Source organism: Harpegnathos saltator, unplaced genomic scaffold (genome assembly GCF_003227715.2).
Source record: "Harpegnathos saltator strain DR-91 unplaced genomic scaffold, Hsal_v8.6 scaffold18, whole genome shotgun sequence".
Lineage (NCBI taxonomy): Eukaryota > Metazoa > Arthropoda > Insecta > Hymenoptera > Formicidae > Harpegnathos > Harpegnathos saltator.
The window spans coordinates 830,786-857,175 of NW_020229961.1; the positions used below are offsets into that span (position 1 = coordinate 830,786).

General features: G+C 47.4%; 1 protein-coding gene across 2 annotated transcripts; it reads right to left on the reverse strand.

Annotated features, from left to right (window-relative positions):
- On the reverse strand, positions 1–26,324 carry Dip-C (dipeptidase C). Of its 2 annotated transcripts, none has more exons than XM_025297502.1 (9): positions 26,060–26,324; positions 19,109–19,307; positions 12,206–12,445; positions 5,095–5,156; positions 4,969–5,013; positions 1,449–1,718; positions 831–1,275; positions 599–750; positions 1–497 (listed from the first exon to the last, which is right to left on the reverse strand). In XM_025297502.1, the coding sequence occupies exons 1-9, from the start codon at positions 26,083–26,085 to the stop codon at positions 464–466; spliced, it is 1,473 nt and encodes a 490-aa protein (XP_025153287.1). In that variant the 5' UTR covers positions 26,086–26,324; the 3' UTR covers positions 1–463. The 2 variants fall into 2 exon arrangements, with proteins under 2 accessions (XP_025153287.1, XP_011136219.2); XM_011137917.3 differs by lacking the exon at positions 26,060–26,324 and adding an exon at positions 19,892–20,104.
- Between the last annotated feature and the right edge of the window lie 66 nt (positions 26,325–26,390).

Sequence of the window (26,390 nt, forward strand, 5' to 3'; positions counted from 1 at the left end):
TCGATCCAACGTATCGCAACGCCGCAACGGTGGTGATGCGACGTGCCATCACAGACGCGCCGTCTCAGCCTTTGTTTTATTATGTACAATTAAAATTATGTACAATAATGGTAGTCAACGGTAGAAAAATATATGTCGTCACATGCGAGAAATTGTACAAATATATATATATATATCTTTCTTTTCTTTTCTAATATCACAATCGAGTTGTGTAAATATTCGATACATATCAGGCATAGGCGGTAACTTTCTCTCTTTCTCTCTCACTGTCCCATGAAGCATATTGGATCCCATGAAGACTATGGATTGGAATTGAGATTGGATTGAAATTTGCCATCAATTGGAAGAAAGAAAATAATCCCAAATATAGTAAACTTAGCGCTGATTGGTTAAATTTCAATCCAATACTCAATCTCAATCTCCGTAGTCTGGATACGGGCTTTACGCGAATATCCGCCAATTATTAACGCCGCATCTCCTTCTCTATCTCTTCGACCCTGAAACACACATGAACGCACGAATGAAAGTCACTCGACTTGATCAATATTTTGTGCGGTAATCGCGGCAAATAACACGTGCAAGAAACAACGCTGCTTACGTGCGCGGCACGAATGTCAGGTTTTCCACTCCCGTCTCCGTTATGAGAACGTCATCCTCGATTCTGACGCCGCCAAAACCGCGGAATCTTTTCAGCTGCTCCGCCACGAGGAACTTGGCCTGATCGGGATTGGCCAGAGCCGCATCGAGTAACTGCAATGCGAATGCAACTTCGCGTGTTGTTACAAGCTCGTCGCATCCAAAATTACCTCGTTAATTATCCCTGCACTTACGCAGTCGACGAAATAACAGCCCGGCTCTACCGTGAGAACCATCCCAGCGAGCAAAGTGCGGGCGGTCCTCAGCTTCCTCAGTCCCGGTTCCTTCGAGCGTTCAGGATGACACGACAGATAACCACCGACGTCGTGGACATCCAATCCCAACAGATGGCCCAGCCCGTGCGGCTGGAAGATCTCATTCAGGCCCGCTTTTATCATGTCCTCGACGTCGCCCACCAGCAAACCGCCCGCCTTCAGCGACGTCAACATAACTCGATTCGCCAGCAGATGCATGTCCGTCCAGGCGACTCCCGGCTTCGCGGCCGCGATCACAGCGTCGCGCGCCTTCAGCACCGCGTTATAGATCAGTTTCTGGTCCTCGGTGAACTTGCCGTTGATTGGAAAACTGCACGTGATATCAGCTGCGTATCCGCAGTAGTTGCCGCCTAGGTCGAACAAGCTATACGTACAACAACAACAAAATTATGCGACAATTGTGCGACACGCGCGTGCTGCTCCTCAATTGTGAAAGAGCAAGACACGTCTGTCCCGCGGAGACAGACTTACAACTTGTTGAATAAAAAATGATTTCTTACGCGGGGGGGAGGGGGGAGGGGGGAGGAGGGACCTTACCACATATCTCCATCTTGCATAACTTTGCTGTTTGGAGCGCCGGCGTGACCGTAATGCAATATGGACGAATTGTGCCCGGATCCGCAGATGCATGTGTAAGACACGTGTCTGCATCCTCCCGTGGAGTATACATGGTGGCAGAACGCTGCTTCCGCTTGGTATTCCACCATTCCAGGACGCACGGTGCGCATTACAACTTTGTGCGCATCCGAGCTGATCTTGCACACGTACCGCAGTACCTCGATCTCTCCGGGCGACTTTATCACTCGACTGTAAACCAAGCCAAAAGGAAATACTCATGAAAAAAAAAAAAAAAAAAAAAAAAACGACGAACATCATACTATTGTACAAAAACAGACTCGTTCGTATCAAAAGATGATTTATTTGCTTCTCGCTCGATATGTTACATCTCGCTATTTTCGTACTTTCATCGTTCGTAATGATCTTGGAGGGCTTGGGGAAGGGATTACACCTTGTTTAATCACGTTTCATCTCTCTCTCTCTCTCTCTCTCTCTCTCTCTCTCTCTCTCTCTCTCTCTCTCTCGTAAATTTCTGAATGTTCTTAACAGCTTATAGGGCGTCCTCGACGGAGTCCAGGCTTTGCGACAAGTAAGACATCAATTTATCGTCTTGATTCGCGAGTTGTGTCAGTCTCGTATAATCTAAACAGGCGACTCGAAAACCCAGTTTCCTCATCTGCCTCTTCCTCATCACCTGCGGCCCTATCAGGTGTCGCTGACTGTTCCAGCAGTAATACTCGGGCAAATGTATCAGAATCGCGGTATTGATGTTTCTCTCTTTGTGCAGGTTCAGATTGAAAACCGGCGTCGATTCGACCAGCGGATGGATCAAGAGGTCCGAAACGTAGAAATTTATGAGGGGCAATTTGCTCAGAACGACCGCCCTGCTCAACTTGCGCTCTCCGCCTACTAAGCGCCCCAACGGCTTGTATATTTGATTAACGATGCCTCTGATTCTCATGTCCACGCTCAACAACTTTGTGCTTCTGTCGATGTTAATCGGACTGCCCTGGTAATCTTTACATTCCAACGACATGGTTGTATCGAACAATATCAATTTCATCTTCAGGCGGTTAACGACGAGCGCGTCTCTGTGGGTCTGTAGTCTATCCAGGAGATACGAGCCGAAAACCTTATCTAAGAAATTAATGGGATATCTTTCGAGGTACGTGCAAGAGAGAAGAATATCCAACGTGTCGCTCAGCTTCAAGTCTGCGAATCTCACGGACAACACTTTGTCGAACGTCTTCCAGAATACCGTCGAGTCCGGTGGCTCAATGTTCAACGAACCAAACGGCGTGAGTATAGAGGATAATAAAGATGGCGAAATGTTCATCCCGTTTCTCACAAAGTATCTGCCGCATTCGGCGAGAATACGTGGATTTCTGACCTTTAAACCTTTGCAGTAGTCCATGATGGAAGCCACCAAGTTGGCATCCCTCGTCTCACTGCCTCGAACCGTTACGTATCTCTCCAGTGCCTGCTCCACGTTCTCGTCGATGTAGTTCTTCGTGTGTAAACTACGAATGAAATCGCCGAGATTCCTCTCCGTCGAACTGGTCATGCTCACGCTCGCCCACTTACTGGCGCTCGATAGACACCTCGGCGGCTCCTTGCCGTAAAAGCAATTCAATATATCAGCCATCTGGGAGCCGTTCAGCCTCAACCACTGCTCCGAAAGTTTCCTCTCCAGAATCATTTCTACCATATCCTTGCTCTGCCGGAAGTGCTTGAGCGACTTGAATAACGGTACCAACAGATCCGGCTTGATATCCCGCTGCCGACACGCCAAACCCATCCACAGCACGTCGATGTAGTTTCTGCACTTGGGGTCCTTCTTGTAAGAAGCCAGGATTCTCACTAGCCTGATGAGTTGCGACACCGTGAGATTCCCATCCGTAGCTCTGATCGCAGCCTCGTCGCATATCCAGTCCTTGTAAACGTTCCTCGTAGGGCTAAATCGATCTCTCCTCAGCGCCTTGAGACACTGCAATATCACCTCGTTGTCTTTACTCTTGACGATCAGACTCACGAGTTGCCGCATTATGTTGTCTCTGTTGACGGCTTCCGCGAACGATCGCTCGCTCGACAAAATTTTCCGATACGCGTGCCAACCGCTTTCCAACGCTATGATCTTTTTTAAACCTTCCAACGCTATGCGACAATTGATCTCGTCAGTTATTTTCGGCTTTGACAAATAGTAAGCTTCTTTATTCGCACGTAGAAGCCGCCATTCCGCGTCTGTATTTTCCAGAGGTCCCACGTCGGAGTAGAAGAGTATCGCCGTGCCCTCGTCGGTCTCTATGCTGATGCTTTGCCTCGACGGATCATTCCTCGCTATCGACGCGTCGTGGACAGAAGGGACATTTTTCTTACGAGTTCCTGCCTGACTCCTGTCCCTTTGAAATGCATGGAAATCTTTATTAGCACTCGGCACTGACGAATCGACGGGTTTCTTGCTTGTATGGCCAAAGAGAGCTGCGACGTCGGTGACCCTTCTGACTATCGCGGGAACTTCTCGTATGTGTGTGCCCTCTTGCACAAAAATTGTCGTCTGGAGCAACTGTGCTCCTGCGTTTGGATCGTGCGTGCCCGACTCGAAGCGTCTCTTTTGAAATTTTGATGCCAGACTACTACGTAGTTGCATAAATGTTCCCGTGAGAAACTTTCCCCGGTATGCACGACTCGAGATTATCATCTACAATAACAGTCGGGAGAATACACGAGATGGAACACGATGATAGCAGCGGGGATCTCTTTCCTTTTACCTTTCCGCATGGTATTACACGTTGCAGACGACATTCAGTGATTTCCTTGAGAAAGAAATGTCAAAGACAATAGTCACGCGCTCACGTATCACGAGAGTATTACGAAACGTTAATCGAAAGTCAGTCGTAATCGCGACGCGCCGGACGCGAGAGACGAAATCTCTACTGTTATTAATCCCGAAGCCGAGACAAATGTAAATGTAAAAGGCACGGGTAAATGTAATGACACGGACGTGTAATTGGTATTTAAAGCCGCTAGAAAGTTGTCAGAAGTATACCGATGCGGTGACGTGTGCCGCTTGCATGAGCCGACCAGCCGATGGCGACACTGATTCCTCCGGGCAATTGACACGCGATGAATAACAAAAACTGAGCGTAGCGAACTCGAACTGGAATACAGCGTGACGCATTTCGCATTCCACGCGTGTTACATTAATGAGATTAATCAATTACGGAAATTACATTGCGTCATATTAATAATTATAATTTGATACGTTCATTGTACGTTATGTTTAATTAATCGAGCGTGCACGCTCGCCCCGCGTGTACGGTATTTTAATTGAATATTATGCGCGATACTCACACCCGTAATCGCAACGAGCTTTATTATCATTCTTCTCTCTCTCTCTTCAGAGGCGAAACTTTCTGGACTACCTTGTAATCTTATTTTACGTAGCTACAAACAATTGAAAAAGAAAAAAATAATAATATCCGTTATATATTATACTCACCATTCGCATATTTCCGGATACAAGATGCTATTGTTCACCTTGAATCTACGATAAAAAGTTGGAAATTAGCTCTCTGCCAGTCACGCTGTATTCTCTTATTGATATGATTCACTTCGTCATACTTACTCGGCGATGCCGTCGAAAACCGCTTCGCGCGCCAACAGTCCGCTGTCGCTGTTTCTGCCGCTCTGCAAAGAGAAATGGTAAAACACAAATTGGTCGTCAGAAATCGGCGTCGTTGTTGCGTTGAGCGCGCAATAAAGCGTACGTATACACGTGATATCGCGGGTCAAAGTAAAAGTGACCTTACGTAATACTACCGATCTCCGAGCCGGAATAGAGAAAGCACTCTGCATCCGGCAACGGAAACGGAACGAACGTTTCTGTGCCATCGATTTCTACCGTCTCGCTCGTGGAATACACGCTCAATGACGTTATGTTTTGGCCGATGAATAATAATGTATAAATAAAATCGGTTGGCACTTGTAACAACGTTATCGGTATGAGTCGATCGTGAGTAATGTTTGCGTTCCCGAGTATGTGTATACTTTAGATACCTGAAAGTCAGCGCGGCAACACTCGGGATATCTAGCCGGTACACGCAAATGTATATTTCAGGAAAATGATATTTCAGGAAAAGATAAACGTGAGAATGTGACGTTTATCTTACGATTGTCCGTTGCTCAAAAAAAAGAAAAGAAAAAAGCATACCGGTAAAAGTCGATCGCCCGTCGAGAGAGAGAGAGAGAGAGAGAGAGAGAGAGAGAGAGAGAGAGAGAGAGAGATGGCTGCTGATTAAACAGCAAAGTTGATTTCCATACGATACCTGCACCATGGAAAAAAAAAAAAAGAAAGAAAAACATGGGCGTCATAGTGACACCGGTTAGAGCGGCGCTGTTGCACGTCTGTGACATTAGAGAAAACATTAATCATTTTTCGCTGACTAACGGATAAAAATATTCGATCGGCTCGAAGCAAGTGACAAGCAAGCAGCAGCACGGCCGTGAAGGAGCCAACGTCGGCATTTGTTGCATCGGATATTGCAAAAGGTCGCGCGCAACACGCACACGTGTCGATAAAAATACGCGGCAGCAAAAATATGTGTATACAGTGTGATCGTAATTAGAGTCGGCGGACGGCGTTATTACGTTAGCTGTTCTAAGAGAGACAAGTACTTGTCACTGCACTGTGACAGCGTTGGAGCCGGTATAATGCTGATATTACCGGCGGAACCGTTTTTTACCCAAGTGGACAGGCCAAACACGTCATTAGCAAGAAACAGGCGCGATTGCAAATCTCGATATCGCGACGATTCGCAATCGTATGATAAACAAGAGGAAAAGGGGAATAAAGGAAGAAAGGAGAAAAACACGTGGACGTGCATTTATAACTTCCTTTAAAAACTAGCTTAATTATGCTACTTCTCGAGAGAAAAAAAAAAAAAAAAAACAGCGGATAAACAGGCGACATTAATATTAATACGTTCCTATTTCGTTATTACATAAGTTATTTTATAAAGGTCACATCCGAGCGTATCTGTCAATATTATGTAAACATAACTCGTACATATCTCTCTCTCTCTCTCTCTCTCTCTCTCTCTCTCTCTCTCTCTCTCTCTCTCTCTCTCTCTCTCTCTCTCATCTTGCGACACGTGTAACCGTATCTTCGTGCAAAACACTCTGAAGTTGCGCGTGCGTGCGTGCGTGCGTGCGTAAGTCTGCCAGGCGATACAGCGTGCTAAGCATGAAAGGCTGCATTGTGACTCGTCGTCGATTACACCCGTGCCTATTTCTGCCAAGCTTGAACCCCGGCATTAATCTTGCGCCTGGCCGGGATCATGACGTAACACGACGTCGCGCGAGTGACCACCCTATAGTTCCCAAACTTGTTTCATTTGCCATGCAGATACGCGACGTCGACCCATCGTCATCAGTATATAACCACTGATATCGACCGTACGACGACTATCGCTACGCTCGCGCGCGCTGCTACGGCAGCAGTGTGCCGTGTAGTTGCGAGACGCGAAATTCGCGAACACACACATCCACGCACACACACAGCCGCGCCATCCACTCGTCGTATACGCGCATTGCGTATGAAAAGTGCCGACGCTTGCTTTCTCTAACGCGACGACTTCCTCCAACGTAATAATACACTGTGTGTAGTCGGCTTTTCGTATCAGGGAATTATCGATTATTCTATCGATATCGTCCGATATCGTCCGCGCTTCCGCCTTCGAAATCCGTCTTCACATTTACGGTTCAGCGGTTCAGCGGCTGAACAACGGGAATTTCGTTCCTTTGCTTTTGTCAACTTCGTCGTTGCAATGCGTCGGGGGGGGATTTCTGGTTTATCTCTCCGCACGACAATGTGTACACGCGTCGTGCAATACCCAGCGTGGGTTTAGTAATGTTTTCCCAGCGACATGAATCATTGCATGTTTCCACTGCTGTTTATCGGCCATTAAGTCGTCTTTGTTGCACATGAATATTGCATTATCGAGCGCTTTCGAGAGCATTGTTTGCGAACAATATTCCGCGGCGCATAATTATTTCACCGAAGTAATTTCGTATAGACGGTAATGGATATTTAATATCGTCGAGATTAAATAAGAGTAATTGGTTCTCCTCTGTCGTTTTGATCCCGCGAATAAAATCAGAGACGCGCGAATGTCATGTAAACATTTTAAATTGCCATTAGAGTCGCGCGCTCTCGATCTTTTACAGATCTTGCACTACACCATCATATAATCGTTCTCTACTGTGTAATCTTTAGAAAAAAAAAAAAAAAAAAAAAAATAAGTAAACCGGATCAAAGGTTAAGTGTCGTGCTCGGGAAACGGGAAAAAGATCTCGATTACGTGGAATCTCGGTTGCGTAAAGTTTACACTTGACCAAGTTGATCAACACGCCTCTTCTCTTCTCGTGCCCCTCTCGAGCACGATTAATTTCGTGACTTTGCCATCCATGCTCGGGCAAAGTTCACGTTGGGAAAATCAGTTTGACAAGTTTCTACACGATAAAACGCCTTCATGCGGCGAAAATAAAGCACGAGATGGAAAAAAATATACACAGAATCCCACGAGCCGCCATAACTATTTTTATACGGTCATAAACTTAAACGACGCGATGACGCGAACGGTCGTAAGAAAAAATAACACGAAGTCTTAAAATCGCCGTCCGTGCGCTCGCGTGACGGTGAAACTCGCGTGAAGAAGCAAAACGACCCTGCAACGTCGATCCCGTCATCTTTTGCGCGCTGAGCGCTTGATCGTTGCGCATTTCAAAGCAGGACAAGATATAGCAACGCGGACGCGACTGCAACGAAGCCGCCGGGCATCGATCTATGTCTTATTCATGTCAGTCGCCTCCACCACACACGCACAGTTCTGGCAAGATAACACTTTCCGCGAAGCTATTAAATATTGATTTTCCCGGCCGATTCGATTCATCGAACGACACTGAAAATACGGAGAGATGATTCAAGGCCGGAGTCTACCGCGCGGCGTCTTTGTGTGCTACCATACGAACCGGCCCCGCAGCGGCTCTCGAAACGGGTCTCGAGCCACTAGCGAACTAGTAGAAATACCGATACTCGCCCTCGCTCGACTTCGTCTTTTCGCTTGATCTCGAGGCGAATGCATTTGTGCATTCGCGAGACCAAGTACCTCGCGATCTTCAATATCTCCTTCTCATCGCGCGAAGCCGGACGAGTCCGCGCAACGTGACGCGAATGTTGATCGCGCGCGATGTCTCTTAGTCGTTTTCTTTCCTCGTTTTCTACAAATTATTATCTCAGGGCGAAATTCGCGATCTAGGAACATCGGCTTGGACCGCATTACCGCGTCGCGTAGAGTTACGAGATGGTTTCGTCTCGTGTATACTTCGCAACGTATAGAACGCACGTAAGATCGGCAAATCGCTTCTCGAGGAGCGACTCGAGGAGCGACTCGAGGCGATTTCTCATAACATCGCCAGCGCATCGGTAACACATTCACAAGCTCGCGTTTTCCATCGATTCGATTTTGCTGGACTCGAGCATCGAGCATCGAGAGAGGGAGAGGCAGAGGGAGAGGGAGAGAGAGAGAGAGAGTTCGTCTGTCGATTACCTGCCTGCGATCGAACGAGAAATACGGTAACGTACGCGACACGCGACACGCTGACATGCAGCACGACGAGCTACAAGCTGATGAATAATCGACTTCCAGAAAAAACATCTCCGTTGCTGACGCTTCGCCGAGTTTCCTGGTTTTCACGTGAGCCACGCGAACGTCAGAATGTAGCCTGGTTTGCAGGGACTGCGGGAGAATCGAAACGCTTTCAATTGTTCTAAATTGCACTCCAAATTGTTCTAAATTGCGTGTTCCCGCCGCGCGAGACCGCGCTGCATTAGCAAAATTAGTTCCGCGAATTCGCCGAATATCTTTACGACACACAAAGATCGCGCGCGAGCGCAAACGTCGTAAAAAATGGATATGTGTGTCAGCTGTAAAACTGTACACGACAACGGCCGGCCCCTTGAAAATCTGCTTCTTCCGAGTCAACCGAAAAATATGTAAAAGAATTCGAATGAATATTTTATGAGTCGCTTCCGCATCATTGCTGCGGAGATTTCCGCGCGCGCGGACGCGCGTGCAATCCGAGAAAATGTCAATACGCCGCAAAAAAAAGCTCCGAACTCTCTCTCTCTCTCTCTCTCTCTCTCTCTCGCCTCATATTTGTCGATTCCATGATCTGCGGTGATTTCGTAATATAACGCGCGATGATATCTCCTCGACGAAAATTCGTCGAGGTAATTTTCTCAATTTCGACAAGTTCAAGGCAAAAGATGACGCAAGGGGGGAGCGGAGGGGAGGGGGGGGGGAAGTGCGACGTTCTCGCGCTTACCTCCGATCGTCGCCGTAAAAACGGCGTCGAGAGATTGCCGATCTTGGAATCGGCCGCGATTCACCTCGGCTTGATCGCACGGCTAGGAGAGCCCTATCGGAGTTATCGGTGTCAAGGACAATTGGGCCGAGCGTTCTCCGGCGGATTTCAATGTTGGAGCGGAACGAAAATCGTCGGGAGGAACGACACCTTTCACCGGAGCGGTGCGGCGCAGCGCACGACGACGGATTTTCCCGAACAATGGAAAAATCCTATCGTGGCTCTCACGATTTACGCAATCGCTCGACGACGTCCTCGATCGCTTCGCATTAAGAAGATCCAACGAACGAGCAGAGAGTGAAGGACGTTATCAGCGGCGCATTCTCGAGCGCATTTCTGTTCCAGGTACCGAAAATCAAGTACCTCCCGTATCGCGACTCGCGCGCTCGCGATACGAAGCCGGCCGTATCTTTTCAGCTTGACGCAAAGTCTATTTACGGCGTCGCCGCTATCAGATAAATATTCCACGCACGTAGCGTGCGCCCGTATAGTTCGGGTCTCTCGCGTAACACCGCGGTCACCTAGTTACGCTGTCATTGATGCACCGCGAGTGGAAACAAATTGCCGCCGGTTAGATAACGACCGGCTGAAAAATTCATCGGCTATTTTTCAACGCTGAGCGCGAGCTATAAACGAGCGAGATCCGTGTCAGAGCACCGGAGGAGAGTACGAGCGAGGAGTTATGTAAATCGCCGCGAATCAGTCGTCGCTGCTGCGGCAGCCGCGCGGGAGATCGCAGATGCGGCAGATATTCCGTATTCTCATGCTTTATCGCTTATCACGCTCGTCGGGCTCGAGATAAAGACACCTGCATGCGATTTACTTAAACGCCTACTTTTTTCGTGTAAGCTCCGGCCCTTTCAGCTACACCGTTGCTGCTGCTATTTATACACATACACACCGCGCTCCCGGCGCGACGGAAAATTTTAATTAAACCGGAGACAGATCGGCTTAAATTAGAAGCGAGAGACAGAAGGTACACGCGCGCGCACACACACACACACACACACACGGACAGACAGCGCAAACGTGAAGAGAGCTGAAGGCAAAAGCAAGATGAATTGTGCCCCCGTCTCTTGACTTTCTAATTCTTCTTACGTTTCTTCGCGAGAAGTGTATCCCTCCGCCAGATTTGTCATCACGCTGGTAAAAAAAAAAAGCGCGGTAAAGCACAAGCGAGTGAACAAACGCGTTTATATGTTATATTTACAGGCTGTTTGGTAAACGGACGACGTCGCCGGGCGGCGCCAAGCCGGGAAACGTATTCCGAGATTCCGCTGGATCAAGCGTAATTCTAATCCGCGTAGCAACAAGGCGGAATCTAAAGGAGCGCGAGCGTCAAGTGTGTTTGTCCACGTGGGACGTTATCCACGGGGGATTTTTGCAATATTCATTTAGCGCGCCGCCAACAGAACAGGATTGGTAAGTGGATCCGAAGTGAGTAAAGGCGACACCAGACGCGACGCCTTCGCCTCACCGCAAATATTCGCCGAGCCGTGGCCGACGTCGCGCATCGCGTAAATGAGGCGCTCAAGGGTCGCTCTAATTGGAGACGACAATGCAACGAAATTTATCATCGTGCACGCGCGCGCGCGCGCATTTGCATTGCGCCTGTTCGAATGTTCGGAGGCCGGCGGTGGAGAGCACCACGTCTGGAGCAGCCTTAGCACGAGCGGCGAGCGAGCAGCCGACCGACGCAACTTTCTCAACACATTGTAGAGGCAGACAGTCGCGAAGGAGGCGAAGGTAAACGTCACGAGGCATGCCGTGGCGGATCGCTTATTGCGAGACACGCACACATATTCGCACGTACACGCACGTGTAGAATATAAGGTGCTCAACCTGGGAATGCTTCTGGCGAAGCGACTTCCAGCGTCTGTGCCTCTGTGTCTGTCTGGTGACTCGCTAAAATTCGTACCGACTGCGATCTCTTCCTGCGAGTGACTTGACGACAAAATACGAGACCCCCCCCCCTCGTGCCTCCTAGCTCTGCTGCTGCTGTATATCTAACTGGGGAACAAAAAAGCCGTCACTCCGGATTCGGAGTGGTTGCGGCGGTCCCACGTTTGAAGCTATAAGCGCGATGTTTTCCTAGAGGAGAAAACTCCAAACTCCGTCCGTCCGCCAGTCCGGACAGACAGAGACAGTCATCACACACGGTCGTCGCGACGCGGAGCATTGTTCTTGGGGATCCAGGCAATCCCCAAGTTGAGCACTTTTCCCTGGCCCAAGAGAAGGCGCAGGCAAGCAGGAAAGCAGCGAGCCACAGAGAGCCAACGAGCGTCCATCTGTTCCCAAGCGGCGCGACTTACCAATGTGAGCAAAAGGTGCGCTCGCTTTTCCTTCAGCACGCGCGCTATCTCGTCGGTGTAGCGAGCCTCGTCCACGGCGTATCGCTTCTTGAAGTCGTCCAGAGTATACAGCTTGCCCTGCCAAACCGCATATTCGGCCGGTAACCTCGGTACAAAGAGGATCGAGGTGCCGGCGGCCAGGTCGAGAGCGCCGTAACATCCTGGCTCCTCCGCTCCGAAGCACCATTGGAAGAACGACTCCTGATAAAGAGAACAAATCATCAAATGAAATAGGAACCGCGCGAGCCGCGCAAGTCGCGGCGACGAGCAATGTTGAATAACACTGCCGTGGCGGACCCGGAGAAAATGCGCACAGACGTGCAACAAACGCGAGCACCGGACTCGACCGGCGTGATTTTTTCCTCCCTCAGGCGGCATTCAGGCCTCAGGAATCGCCCCGATGCGCGATGCACCGGTCAACCGTCGCGCGCGCGGCAGCACTTGCGCGCTGCGAGAGACGCAAAGACGCGAATAAGCGCGCACGTCGTTAACGCGGAGAATATAAATAAAGAGACGCGGCCGCGTTCTTTTCCTCTGTTTGCAGCATGGAAATCAAAACAACACAGCGCGTTCGCGATATCGCGTGGAAGAGTCCGCCGCGCGACGCGGTATTTCGCTCCGCACGCGATTCCGCGCGCAAGTACTTATCGCAATTCCCGTTCTTACGGACAGAATTCCCTCCGCGAGAGCATCGAACATCGCGATATTTATCCTTCGGCTACCTCCCGCCCCCCTCCCCCAAACAAATAGGTCATCACGCGATATTACGTGAGAAATCGATGCTGCCTCATCGCGCTGCGCGACGATCTCTCGCCGGCGCGCGGCGCTCTTCGATCGTATTCCGGCCGTGTTTCAGCCGCGCCACGTCATCGAGAGCCAAGATGCCAGCCAGGCTCCAGGTTGTTCCCCGTTGCGGATTTTTCCCGACGATTCGACAGACCAGACGACGAGACGTTTCGCGACCGTGCGAGCTGCTCGGCCGCCTGTCTTGTTTTCCGAGGCGACCAGAGGCACGGATTCGCCGACTTCGAAGGGACGGAGGGACTACTGCTGCTCTCGGTTTTCGCACGGTTAATCGCGATGACTCCACACTCCTCCCCCTGGCCGGTTTTCTTTTTTCCTCTCTCTCTCTCTCTCTCTCTCTCTCTCTCTCTCTCTCCCCCCCTCTCTTTCTCTCTCTGTATGTCTCTTTATCGGTATCTTTCAAGCGCGACAAAAATACTGCGGCGGATTCGCCGCGGCGATCATACGGCCGGACCTCGAGTCCACCTCGGCTTCGAAAAAGCTTGTACAGGAAACAGAATTACGCCAAGTGTATCCGCCTCGACGCTTCCTCACGGAGATGAGCGAAGCGGAAACACCGTTCCCGGTTGTCTACTGTACTGTTTAGCGTCGCGTTTTTACCGGGACGAGTCGTCGTCGTCGTCGTCGTCGTCGTCGAGAGAGAGAAAGAGAGAGAAAGAGAGAGAAAGAGAGAGAGAGAGAGAGAGAAAGAGAGAGAGAGAAGTCGCGAAGGAATCTCGCGAGCCCGAAGAAACCCGTCCGATGTTTTGTATCGATAAATTCCACGATCTTTATGGGCTGTCCGACTGCGAAATTTGCAGACTCGTGGCAAAAAGCAGACTAGATGGCAAAAACTAAAGGGAAAGCGATGATTTAATGGCCACGACGAACATTATCTCGGAGAAGTTGTCTTCCGACAAACATTTCGCCATCTTCGTTGTTTTAATTGCTGTGTTATTTCCTGGTCGGTGGATCAATCTCGCCCCGATCTTCGCGACTCATTCCTAACAAGTATTTGAGAGAGAAAAAAGAAGGGTACGCGATCGCGCGTCGGAGAAGGAGGGACGAGAAGAACAAAAGTATGGCAGGTGCAGTCGTGCAAACGCGAAGCAGAACGCTCTGCTGCGACAATGCTGCGATACCGCGCGTCTTCGGCAACATTGGTCGAGTGATCGCGAATCGTCGTTGCTGTCGTAATGAGTTTCGAAAAATTCGGCAGCTCGACATTCCAAGGATGAAGCGATGAGAAATGAGCCGAGCCGATGTGAGTCGCAACGCATTGCGCGTTCGTGTGTTTGGGTTCAAGAACTTGGGCTCTTCTCACTCTCTTCGTCTTCAAGCTGCTCTCAGGCTCGCGTTTCCGCTCGATGCTGGGAAAGAGATGGCGGACAAAGAGAGAAGGGGAGAGACAGGGAGGGAGACACAAGAAGCAGGGAGAGACAGAGAGAGAGAGAGAGAGAGAGAACGTCTTGAGAACGATCGGCCATCAGGTCAACGCGCTCTCGGCACAGCCAGCAGGTATTATCTTAAAGGAACTGTATATAATATATGTACACACAACACACAACACACAACAGACACACACACACACACACACACAACAGACACACATCCGTACGATGACGCGCGTATACGCGCGGCCAAGTATTCTGTATGCATGTGCGTGCTGGCAGAAGAATGTTCGTGTCTCTATCGCTTCACACACAAGTTGTGCGTTACGGAACGGCTGGCGTCAATGTTAACGGGCGTTAACGGGCATATTTTTTCGCAAAGCCCGTTTATTTCTCAGATTTCTCCGCGTCTTGTCCCCACACATTGTCCCCACGTGTTGCAGCAGCGGAGTCCGAGAGTGCCCCTTAATAAGCACGACTGCTCAAACGAAATCCTTCCGCGGTATATTGTTAAGCTAGAGATTATTTGTTATTATGACCGGTTCTCTCTCGCTGAGAATGGCGCGGAATACCGGTCGGACCAGATAGTATCGCGAGTACATGCGCGACAACGGTGGATTAAGGCACAGCTGCATTAAGGAAGGATCCGGCGGCGTAAGGGTCGCGTATTGATCGCAACATCGCGCAACAATAGCGGCCACGATATCGAATTCAGCACGAATACGTCGCTTTAACTGTCGTGCAAGCGAGAGAGAGAGAGAGAGCGAGAGCGAGAGAGAGAGAGAGAGAGAGAGAGAGAGAGAGAGAGAGAGAGAGAGAGAGAGAGAGAGAGAGAGAGAGAGCGAGCGAGCGAGCGCGCGCACAAAGAAACGCGATGCCCGCTATTCGCCAAATTAGAAACTGGAACACTTTGATTGCATGCATGTAGGGTGTCCTAGAAGCACCAGATATCCCTCCAACCGCGGGCCGTGTGACGCGGCGGCGGCGAATCTCGTAGTCGAGCCTTCCCCTCGCGACACCGTCGCGAAACGTCGTTGCTCGAGAGAGACACGCGCGTTTTTTTTTTCTTTCACTTCTCTCTCGGTCGAGAGAGAGAGAGAGAGAGAGAGAGAGAGAGTGTTGAGATACGTCTCGCAAAATATTCAAATGCAAATAAAGTTTCCGTTCGAGTCATCGTTGATTAGACAAAGAGCAAATTTTTCCGCGCGTATTCCAAGCGCGACTCCGAAACTCGCCGACGCCGACGTCGCTCGAGAAGATCAACAATGACGCAAGCGTAGCACAAATTCGAGCCGGTCTGGAACATCTCGAGATAATGTGTTCTCGCCTCCTATACTCACCGACGGAGAGAAGGTATCACCACCCGATTCGATCCGAGCTTCTCTCATCGTGTTTTACATTGTTCCTACAAATCCACCTTCGTCGGCGAAAAATAATCCAGGTCGCGCGATTCGTACGCCCGTGTTTTGCGCCCGAATACGCTGAATAAGGTCTCGCGTATTATTATCAATCCACGGTAAAGACACAAAGAGTAAAAACACACTCTTAGCCGAACAATGTACCTCCGTTATGTAGCACGATAATTCTAAGACCCGTGAATTCTAAGGCGGAGCGAGTAAATGAAAAGCACAGAGACTTTAATACTTTGAACGAGCAGTGCATTGTAAGGTTTCACCTTACGCGCGGTGTGAGAAAAGGCAGCACGAAATTTCGCGACGTCGCGAGTGAGAGAGCCAATTGCTTTTGAATTGGTGTATCGCATAAATGATCTCCGTGGAAATGAAAATTGAAACGTAAAAATTCATATAGCCGCGACTAGCCGGTGATTTAATTTGTTTCGGAACGTAGACAACACAAATACAGTTACAGTGAAACGTTGGTAAATTGGAAGCCAATTGCGGTTAAGCATTGAACAAAGAACGCGTGTGAGTGGCCTGAAACACACGGATGGACGAACGAGCGAATGAACGGTCATGAGTTTTTCTAGAGAGAGAGAGAGAGAGAGAGAGAGAAAGAAAGAGAGAGAGAGAGAGAGTCGCCCGAACGGTACCTCGGCTTCTAGTAAAGCGAGTTTTAAAGGCAATCTGCCAGAGCGTCGCGCGACGTTGTGATCCGCGCCAGGACCGTGTCGATTTTTGGATCGTCGCTGTCCGTTGGTCGTTGTCGATTTTCGGCGACTCTCTGGTACTTCGACGAGAACGCGTTCGCGACGATGTAAACGTAGCGGAACTCCATTTACCAGAATAGTCCCGGCTATAGCAGAGCGCAGAGCGGAGTTCACGCGGAGCGGGAGTTCATCGTGAAACTCCCAACCGTCGTCGTCTTCCGACAGAAATCTCTCATCGTTCTCGCTTTAATTCGGTTTGTATTATTCGCGTAGGTAATTACGTATTAAGAGAGCCTACTGAAAATTAACCGCGAGGCGAGACACGAGAGAATCGCTCGTAGAAAGAAGAAGCGACGAGACATGCGCGCATCCCACTTCTACTTATTTCGTAAGATTCCTGCAACGCCTATCACGTGACAAGACACAACAGATAATAATATTTGACATCAACATCCTCGCGCCAGCGAATTGCCAGATACCAGCTGCGAGAGACTTGTACAAACTTGCGCTACAATAAACGGTAAACACAAATTAGCACAATGCGAGACAACGAGACTGTGTGAAACGACGCCTCTCTCGTAACGCACTAATTTTTTTATCGCGTAAATTTCTTCTTAATATCTCATCGGTATTTTTCTTGCCGCGTACAACACGTAACAAACACATATTAATGAGCACGAATGTTTTCTCTCCGGAAAGTCTTTAATTATTTAGATGTTAATGTCGCTTACACGCGCGTCGTTTCGGCGCATAAATATGTGTTATTATTTTCAATCTCCCATATACATACGATTACATATGCAGACAGTCACCGTGTCGTTCTTATCGATGACTAAGTCGCCAACTGGTGTTCCGTGCCAATCGACACACACACACACACACACACACAGTTTGGCGATAAACATTCCGAGCACGGCAAATTAAATACGCAATCGCACTCGAGCAGCATCGATACTCTTCGCCGAAATAAATTCAACAGTCTTTCTCGCGTTCGTGAGAATTAAAAATAAATATTAGACGTTAGGAAGCGACGGGGTAGTTATGCCCCCTCCTTCAAAGATTTCATGGGACCTCGTGCTCCAATTGTGTGACCAAATTGTCTCTTCTCGAAATTGTTTGTCGCATATGAGCTTCAAACCGTGCAACATTTAATTCAACATAATCGCGGAGCCACACGGAGATTGAACGAATTGAAATACGCGACGTATCTTTGCGATATAAATATACTAATGAGGCGCGCTCTGCTGCAGACTGCGATGATGTATTTATACAACTTTTTCTTATCGTATAATGTTGCGAGTAGTTTTTTGCCCGTTGATTTTTGGCTCGCGTCGAACAACATAAGTGTGCGTGAGCGTCACACAGATGTCGCGGATATTTCAAGTCGACCTCGAGAATGTAACCTGTGGGCGAATCTAGCGTGATTAATAACACGTCAAAGTTTAATACACGGTCGGCCTATCGAAATCCGGTTGACACACTGCCTAGCAGTACGACCGTAACACGTCGAGTACGTTAACGTCAAAGTACGACGATGATTTCGATGAATAGTAAGACTGCTACTTGTTTATTATTAACGCGTGCGTACCGGTGCACTTGACCGGTTGACTTAAACCACCGCGTATATCGCGTTTCATCAACAATATCATGTCGATGTGCAACTCAAAATTTACACGTGTATATTTATTTGCGTATGGCGTCCCGCGTGAAATCCGATAACGTGTGCGATACGCGAAGTCTAAGCCATAAGTCTTGATACAATTAACACGGGAACTTTAAAAAATAGCGGCTAATAATAGTAAGACGAGTTATTGGCATGTGCCGCCTCAAGTATGATGCCTTGAATAAATAAAATGTGATATATTCTGAGAAATATACTTTGTATCACTCAATGTACATTGTGACAATTCTTCCATTCGACATGCACAAAGGATACGACAACCATCATCCCGGAATGTTTTCTTCTCGTATCAGTCTTACTTTTTAGCTGATACCGTCTCCGCTATGCAGCCAGGAACAGTATCTTCCATGTATTCGACTTCGCCACTTAATAATCGAACAACTTTTACGTTACATTAAACGATAATGCTCAATGTAAAGGCGATTATAATATTTTTAGTTTAGAGTATTACGGAGCGTTCGAGAAGAGCGCGAGATTTCATGGAACCTTAGTGGGAGAAAATTACCCCCCCTCTCCTCTTTCATTCTTTTATTTAAACTTCATCTACGACGGCAAATATAATTGACTTTAATAAGTTAGTTTGATTTATATAAACCAATTAGATTTCAATCAATGTTCTTATTTGATTTATATTCAACTTAATATTTAATGTATAATTATTGTGTATAAATATTTAATGTTGAATTAATAATATTTTAATTTTCATAATGACGCCCCCTCCCTTATGACGTAGGCGTGGCGTCATATGACGTCAGCTCGTAACCGTCATGACCGCCATCTTGAAAAGTGGTCTAGAATCCACCCTTTAACTTCTCTACTACGATAAAATTTTTCGCGATTCAATCACACTCTCACCGATCCGGTCAGAATCGGAAAGGGATTAGCAATGAATAGGCACGCACCTGTCTGAAGGGCCAGTTTATGTCCGTGTCGTTGAAAGGAACATCCTCGCCACCCTGAAGGACGACGAAAGTGCCCGCGGCGGAGACCTCGCTGTTCGCTCGGAGACGCGAGACGAGGCGCTCGCGATTATCGCGAAAAAGTGACATTGGCACTTTTAGTGTATCTCTAGATCGCCAGAAGTAAGACTTCATGGTGGATCTGAAATCACATGTCACAGCGTGTGGACGGCTATATAATACACACTTCTAATTAATATTCCATTCAAAGCGCGCGCTCCATTGAAATTTTTTTTCGTTCAAGCGACAAATGCTCCGGAGGCTTAACCGAGGTTTAAGCGAAGCTTTATAATTGCGAGAATCTTTTTTCTTCGCTTGTCTTTCTTTCCGTTTCTAGCGTGGGCCGAAACTTACTATTTCGAAATTCTCTGTCACAAGCAACAACCCGCCAACACGAAAACGCCGAATGGCGAACATTACGTTACGCGATACGTTGCCCGCAAATAATTATTTCGCTTCCCGATAATATCGCAGAGACTTTCTAAAAAGAAAGTAGATCCGTCGCATTTATCGCTCTTACTCATCGCCCGCTTACTCATCGATGCCTCCACTTTTGCAGCACCTCTAACACGCGTACACTTAGGTGGGTGACTAGGCAAGCAGCGCGTTGCATCACGAAAGCGATGGAGCGTTGTTACACGCGCGAAATCTGCGAAATATCTGCGAAGATTTCTACGCGACATGCACGCAGGAGGACGAATCAGCATGCAACAATGTTGTACGTACGCTTGAGTCATTCCGAATTTCGTGCGCTTCTCGGGACCATTCTCGAGTAGGTTCGTCGCGAATCCAACTCGACCGGATAGCGACGCGACGCGACGCGACGCGCGAGAGGGTGAGAAGCCTCGCAAGAGAAGATGGCCGGCGAGTGTACTATTTTTAATTAACATGTTCGCGCAAGAGAGACTTAGAGCCATCGGACGACGTGTGTGAAAATAATATGACTTCGGCAAACGCAGTCTGAAACACCGATCGTTGACACATTTCTCTCTGAGGAATTACTTGTCGCGCGCGCGCGCTCTTTGTAACTCAACTCGCTGCTCTCTCGAATAACTTCGGTTAGCATCGGTCGACAAATTTCTTTACGAAGAATCGGCCGTAATGATTCACGACCGATTGGCAAATAACAGCTCACAGTCAGTGTGAGAGACGAGCAAAAGTCGTCCGTGCACAATAGTAAGGCAGCGTCGTTGTACGACGATTTGCTCCGACATTCGGCGGCTAGTAGTAATTACACGGCGTGGGCATAAATAGAACTCGAAACGCGACGTCTATTCTCGCGGGAGAGAAAGAGAGGAGCGTCTCGTGCGCGGCCTCGCGCGCGTATGTATTCCGTTTATATTTAAGCCGTGTCATTGGACGGCTCGCGCGCGCTTCTTGACTGACACAATTCTTGTTCTGCCATATTCCCCGGCGACGAAACGCGTGACGGCGCACGGGAAACTTCGAGAGCATGCTAACGAGACACACGCACGTGTAACGCGCCAAGTGTAACCCCCCGTTATGCTTCTTAACCCTTCTCGTGGCGGCACTGCCGCGCATTCGAGCAAAGTTTCTAAGCTACACACAAATACGGCGATTCAGTCATTCGCCGCTCTTCGCTCTCGACTCCCTCAATTTTCTTCGCGGTAAATATATAGGAAAGGAGGGTATCGATTTTTTTTCACTTTGAAATATGTTACAAAGGATGAAATTCTGAGTGACTTTTCCCGATACAATTATACGGGAGTCGCTTATAGTTTCTGAGATACTTGACTTTAAAGTTTTATAATTGTACGTTGAACTGTATATATTTGAAGCAGACAAGCAGTTTTCATTCACTTTAAATGTAGAAAACAGGATACATATAAGCGGAAAAGGAGCTCTCCGCCTCTCCCCAAACAAGTCCTAACCTAACTTAACTTATTGCATCTTTGTATATTATTGGACATTGTTGAAAAAATGTTCTCTTAAGATCTATCACCTGGCACCTAACTTAACTTATTATAATATTTGCATATAATTCGGTGTTGTGGCTTTTAAGGAGATCTTTTCAACATCGCCCAACAATATATAAGGATGCGATAAGTTAGGTTAGGATTTTTTGGGGGAGGGAGTGCGGGGGAGATTTAGACTGTAATGTAAATAACGTCGGCTTATGATATCTGGAATTTAATTCCAGGATAATCAAAATTCCAAAACTTTAAAATCGAATATCTCGGAAACTATAAGCGACCTCCGATATAGCTGTATCAGAAAGTCACTCAGAATTTCATCATAACATATTTCAAAATGAAAAAAACCGGTGAGGTGTACCCTTTTCTTTATATTTATCCTCATTTCTTATCTCACCATAACGGTCTCCATGTTTCGATTTTACGACGGTTTTACGACGGTTTTTTTTTCGTCGGGTAATTACGTCGCACGAGCGATACTGGTAGAAGAAAGAAAAAAACACTTTCGCTCGCGTGAATCGCTCGACTCGATTTTCACTCCCGCGTTGAAAAGAGACATTCGATTATTAAGTCGGATGTCGACGAGGCAAGAGCCGTTTGGCGTTTGGCGTTCGCGAACAAAGCGAAACGCTCCCCGTAGCGAGAGAAGAAGTGAAAGCATCGCTCGACGGCTCGGGTGCAACGTCGTATTTTGTGTTAACTTTTCGCATAAACACTTCCGCCCGGCTTTCCTCGAGTTTGTACATCAAGTACAAGGCGGTAGGAAGGCGCGCCGCGCGCCTTCCACACCGATGCGTCTCCTCTCGCGTCAGTCACGAATAGCTCTCGGAATAGCACACGCTAGATATAAAATCCGCATCCGTATATACAGCTCGATAATGACATATTATGCACGCAAAATTCCAAATCGGGTAACCGCGGTCGGCATGAATTTTGCAGGTGAAATATACGCGGTGTAGTCGCGCACGTCGATACTCGCAAGCAAGCAAGCAAGCAAGCAAGCGCGCGGCGCGCGCCAAAGAATTGCGCAGCCGAGCCGCAATTAGCGCGAGTATACATTTTACGAGTATTGCTATTTTCCGGAACACGAGGCACTATTGCATTACGCTGAAAAATGTTACGTTCCCGTCCTCTTGATTACGCGTAGTGGAAGGTATACAAATTATCTAATCTCCCGTGAGCGAAAGATTGTATCGTCTTGGAAAATTTTATATTTTGCAGCAGCTTCGCGATATATAAAGTCGCACTTCGATTCATTGATATCACTTTTATCTTTATGCGATATCCGCAGGCGAGCAGGCAAGCGGGCAGGTAAGCGGGCGAATAATGATTACATTGTTTACCGATTGAAGAGAGGACAGGCGCACTAGACGACACCGACTCTCTGACTGCTGCTGTTCTCGTCACGTAAAACACGTTGACATTGAAAAATACGGAGGCGAGTCGGGACTCGAAATTTAGGAGCCTACAAACAGCACCGATAACGCGACCCGCCGTTTTGTTTGCCGAAATGCGATGTACGTACGATGTCGCCGCGCACGGCAGCTGCTAAACGAACGATAGCACCTTACACCTACCTACGTTATACTCCAATTACGTCATCAGACGTAATCAGACGTAATCAGACTGCGACGACGAAACGTGTGACTTTCCACTACGAAATTTCCCACTGATGATTTTTCCGTCGTTCTTGACTAGCGGCACGATAACGAAAAATTTCACGACAAAAGTTTGACAAAAGTACGACTATCAGCTCTGAAAATATGTGCATTATTTATGTTTTGTTGTTTGAGCACAAACATTGGATGGAGCAATGCTTAAATTCGTTGCTCCACCAAGTAAGCTGCAAAGAGACTGAACATTCGTCGTCGTCGTCGTCGCAAACAGATGATTGACCAATGAACAATGAGTATTTTACAAGAGAAACTAGTTTCTTCTTCGCACAATGTAGGCGACCACGTGTTTAGCGTGCAAACATGTAATTACGCATAACGCAAACGTAAACAACGCGTCATTAATTTGCCGCACACACACAAGTCGGGCAACCTAGAAACCTTCTTAAACGATCGTGTCTTCGACGAAGAAATTTGTTCCTCTTGTAAGGGCGTAAAATGAAGACACATCACGCCCGCCAAGAAATGCGACTCATTATAAACATGTACAGAGCATTCCATCATGATTGTGTCAACGCGCGTTAATGGCAGTTCCTTAGATAATACCGAACGTTAGAGTAATTAGTTCCGTTAGTAGGAAAATGTTGAGGCTTCTCAAGTGAGAGACAATACTTAACGAACCGTAACGACTGGTAGATAATATTTTTCCAAAGTTATTACAAACAAGATATTCCGTCGCGCTAAGGAAGAACGTGTCACGTGGTGCGCATCGAGTGTTTACAAATTTATCGTAGATTGTACGAGTCGATCTTAAGAACATTCAACTGTGATAAACAAGTCTGTCGCGTGTGCAGAGAACTCCCATTCTTTAAACATAGTGATATCGAAAATTTCCAAGCAGGAGCATCACGCTTGAATGATCGTGCTTCGTGAATCGGTAACGGTGCTCGAAAACTGCCGATCTGTCACCATACGTGTCAGTTTACCGGCTTCACATTTCACCTGTGCGGCACGAAAAAATGCAGACGGTGTCGATGAGTTGCTTCAAATATCTGCTACATATTTTTATAAGAGGAAGTAATATTTGTGGACAATTTGTCGTACGTGTAAGAATAAATCTAACGTAAAGTAGGGAAGGTCAAGTAGGTAACGACAAGTTGATATGTTTACAAGATTAAGAAATATTAAGACAAAAACGTGTGTATTTCGAAAATTCTGACCGAAATCCTGATGTTACTTATTTCTTGACCTTTCTCACTCACTTTACGTTAGATAGCGCGCGGCCAAACGTCCAACGAAGATGAATTCGTTTTCGTTTTGGGCTCCTTGATAATGATAATCTTCTAATGATAATCTTCTTTTTGTGTACGACTAAATGTCTAACTCTTTAATCTGAGTCTCTTATCGTTCTCGAGAAAAATAGTTTCTCGAGCTTCCCAGAGTCCAAGAGTCCCAATTTCAACAGATGGCGCGCCACGTAAAAAGATAAATATCAGTTGGCAATAGCAGCTAATTACACCGCGTATGACATGTTTATCGTTTGCGGTCAAACAACACTGATACAAAACTTATCGATGAAATCTGAACTCGGTGAAATTTTAACTTAAACCAGTGATTAACGATTGACAGACTGATTACTGTCAGACAGCACAGAGCAAGTCGGAACCACGGAAATCACCACCAATATAACATGGTTCGGATATTTTTGGATAATTTTTTTGACAACAGTCACACAGATTACAAAGATATTTGGAATCGACTCGACGTGAAAACTTTAATCATATGCGGAAAAAATTGTCATTATCGAGGATCTCAAAATCAGGCGAAACTTGGTTGCATTCTCTATTTTTACATGGCTGTTTTCAGACGTCCAGCAAATTCCAGCAAATTGTCTATGTACATAAATATTATTTTTTTTTCTTCTTATTAAAAATATGTATAGTAGACATTCAAAAAAACTTGACGACATCGCTTGCATTTTTCGCCGCGCTGTACAAATTAAAGCTGTCAAACTAACGCACGTGATGACAGGTCAGCAGCTTTGTTGGAGCATCGTTGCCGATTACCAAGCAATGAAGCACGAATATTCAACTATAATACGCCTGGTTGGAAATTTTCAATATCGCTACGTTTAGCTAAAATGGTAATGTATTTTAACGGAGTTTTATGTACAATCTTATTGATGGGAAAAGAGCAGTGTATTATATGTACGCGCATTTACGCGTTGCGCGCGTTAAACTGTAAAACTCGAACGTGAGAACTTTGGTCATTACATTTCGTTCTCACCCTAATTGCTTCCTGTTTAAAAGGTATTATTATTATCTCGATAACATTTGCTGCCAAGATTTTCAACCCCGGGCTATCCAAATAATCAACCGGTGTGACGTTGACGCGGAAGCGACATGGCACAATCCATGCTCGTTTCAAATTACACATTTCCGTCGAAGGTGGAAAATGTATTAAGTCAACATAACTGATGGCTGTTCCTTATTTCACTCATTACAATTATTATTCCTCCTTCTCCACCACCACCTCCATCTTCATCTTCATCTCCTCCTCCTCTTCCTACTGCCACTACTACCAAGGATGAATCAATCATCCTTGTAAAGAAACCTTCAATTATTTTGGCCTACTACATGCGACGCTAGAGTTAGAAAAGCGAGGCTTTTATTACGGTCGGCTCAGCCCATTATTACATCCCGTACGAGTGCGCTGTTATCAGGCAGCCCAAGGCAGTCAACACGATTCTCACGAACGCGAACGGAGCGTACCACGGTCGTCCTACCACGCATAACCTCAAAATACGGCGAAGTGAAAGCGAGCTCGATCAACTCGCCGACGAACGGGGAAACACGATTCATGATGCCGCGAGCGAGTTCGGACGATTTCGCAATCCAACACAACATTGTATGTGTGTATCGACGTTTCGCGTCGAACGCTTGTCGTGACATTGTTACGAACGTTACGAACCACACATCCGTGACTCGTTCGTGAATTCTCACCGGCTAACTTCTCGACGATACGAATCCCCCTCGCGATTAGAAACCGATGTAATTTCCGTTCTAGCTCAACTTTCCACGCTGAAACGTGAACGTGAAAAAGGCAGGGCGTCACGTATTAATCGTCGCGCGATTGTATCAGTAACGCGAACACCAACCGCGGAGAGATAATTTTCGCGTGATTGATCGCGCGAAATGATTCACAACGTGAGAGAACGAGTTTGCCGAGAATACACCAGTCTCGGTTGGACCGAGTGGAAATACTGGCAGGCAAGTCCACTCTCGCGAAGGACAACGAGACACAGTACGACAATGACGACTAAAACAATGTGAATATGATGAACTTACGGCTTAGCGCTACCAGATTCCGCCATGTTGTTCGTTGTGTTGCGTACAGCCTTGCGGCACGGTGTGCGTTCCGGCCTCCACCCTGTCGTGGTCACCGACGTCCAGCAGAATCGATGAACAGGAATGGCTGTCCAGATGGTCGCTGGGCGAGGCTATCGCATATTTATACGAACGCGCATCGTAACTTTTATCAACTACGTTATCGCGTCGGACCACGACGTGCTCATCTGACAACTCGGCCCGCGATCACGTGGTCGACTGGCGCGCAACCGACAGTAGCCGATGGTAGCCGAGCGTGGCCGAAGTCTCGCGTCCGATGTCAGCCGAAGGC

Excerpts from the sequence above, each read along its gene's own strand:
- Dip-C (XM_011137917.3), bottom strand. The coding sequence starts at position 20,082 with ATGGCTCTAAGTCTCTCTTGCGCGAACATGTTAATTAAAAATAGTACA. Across the intron at positions 5,157-12,205 it reads CGCACCTTTTGCTCACATTG|AGCGGCAGAAACAGCGACAG; the intron begins GTAAGTCGCGCC and ends TTCTCTTTGCAG. Across the intron at positions 498-598 it reads CTGACATTCGTGCCGCGCAC|GGTCGAAGAGATAGAGAAGG; the intron begins GTAAGCAGCGTT and ends TGTGTGTTTCAG.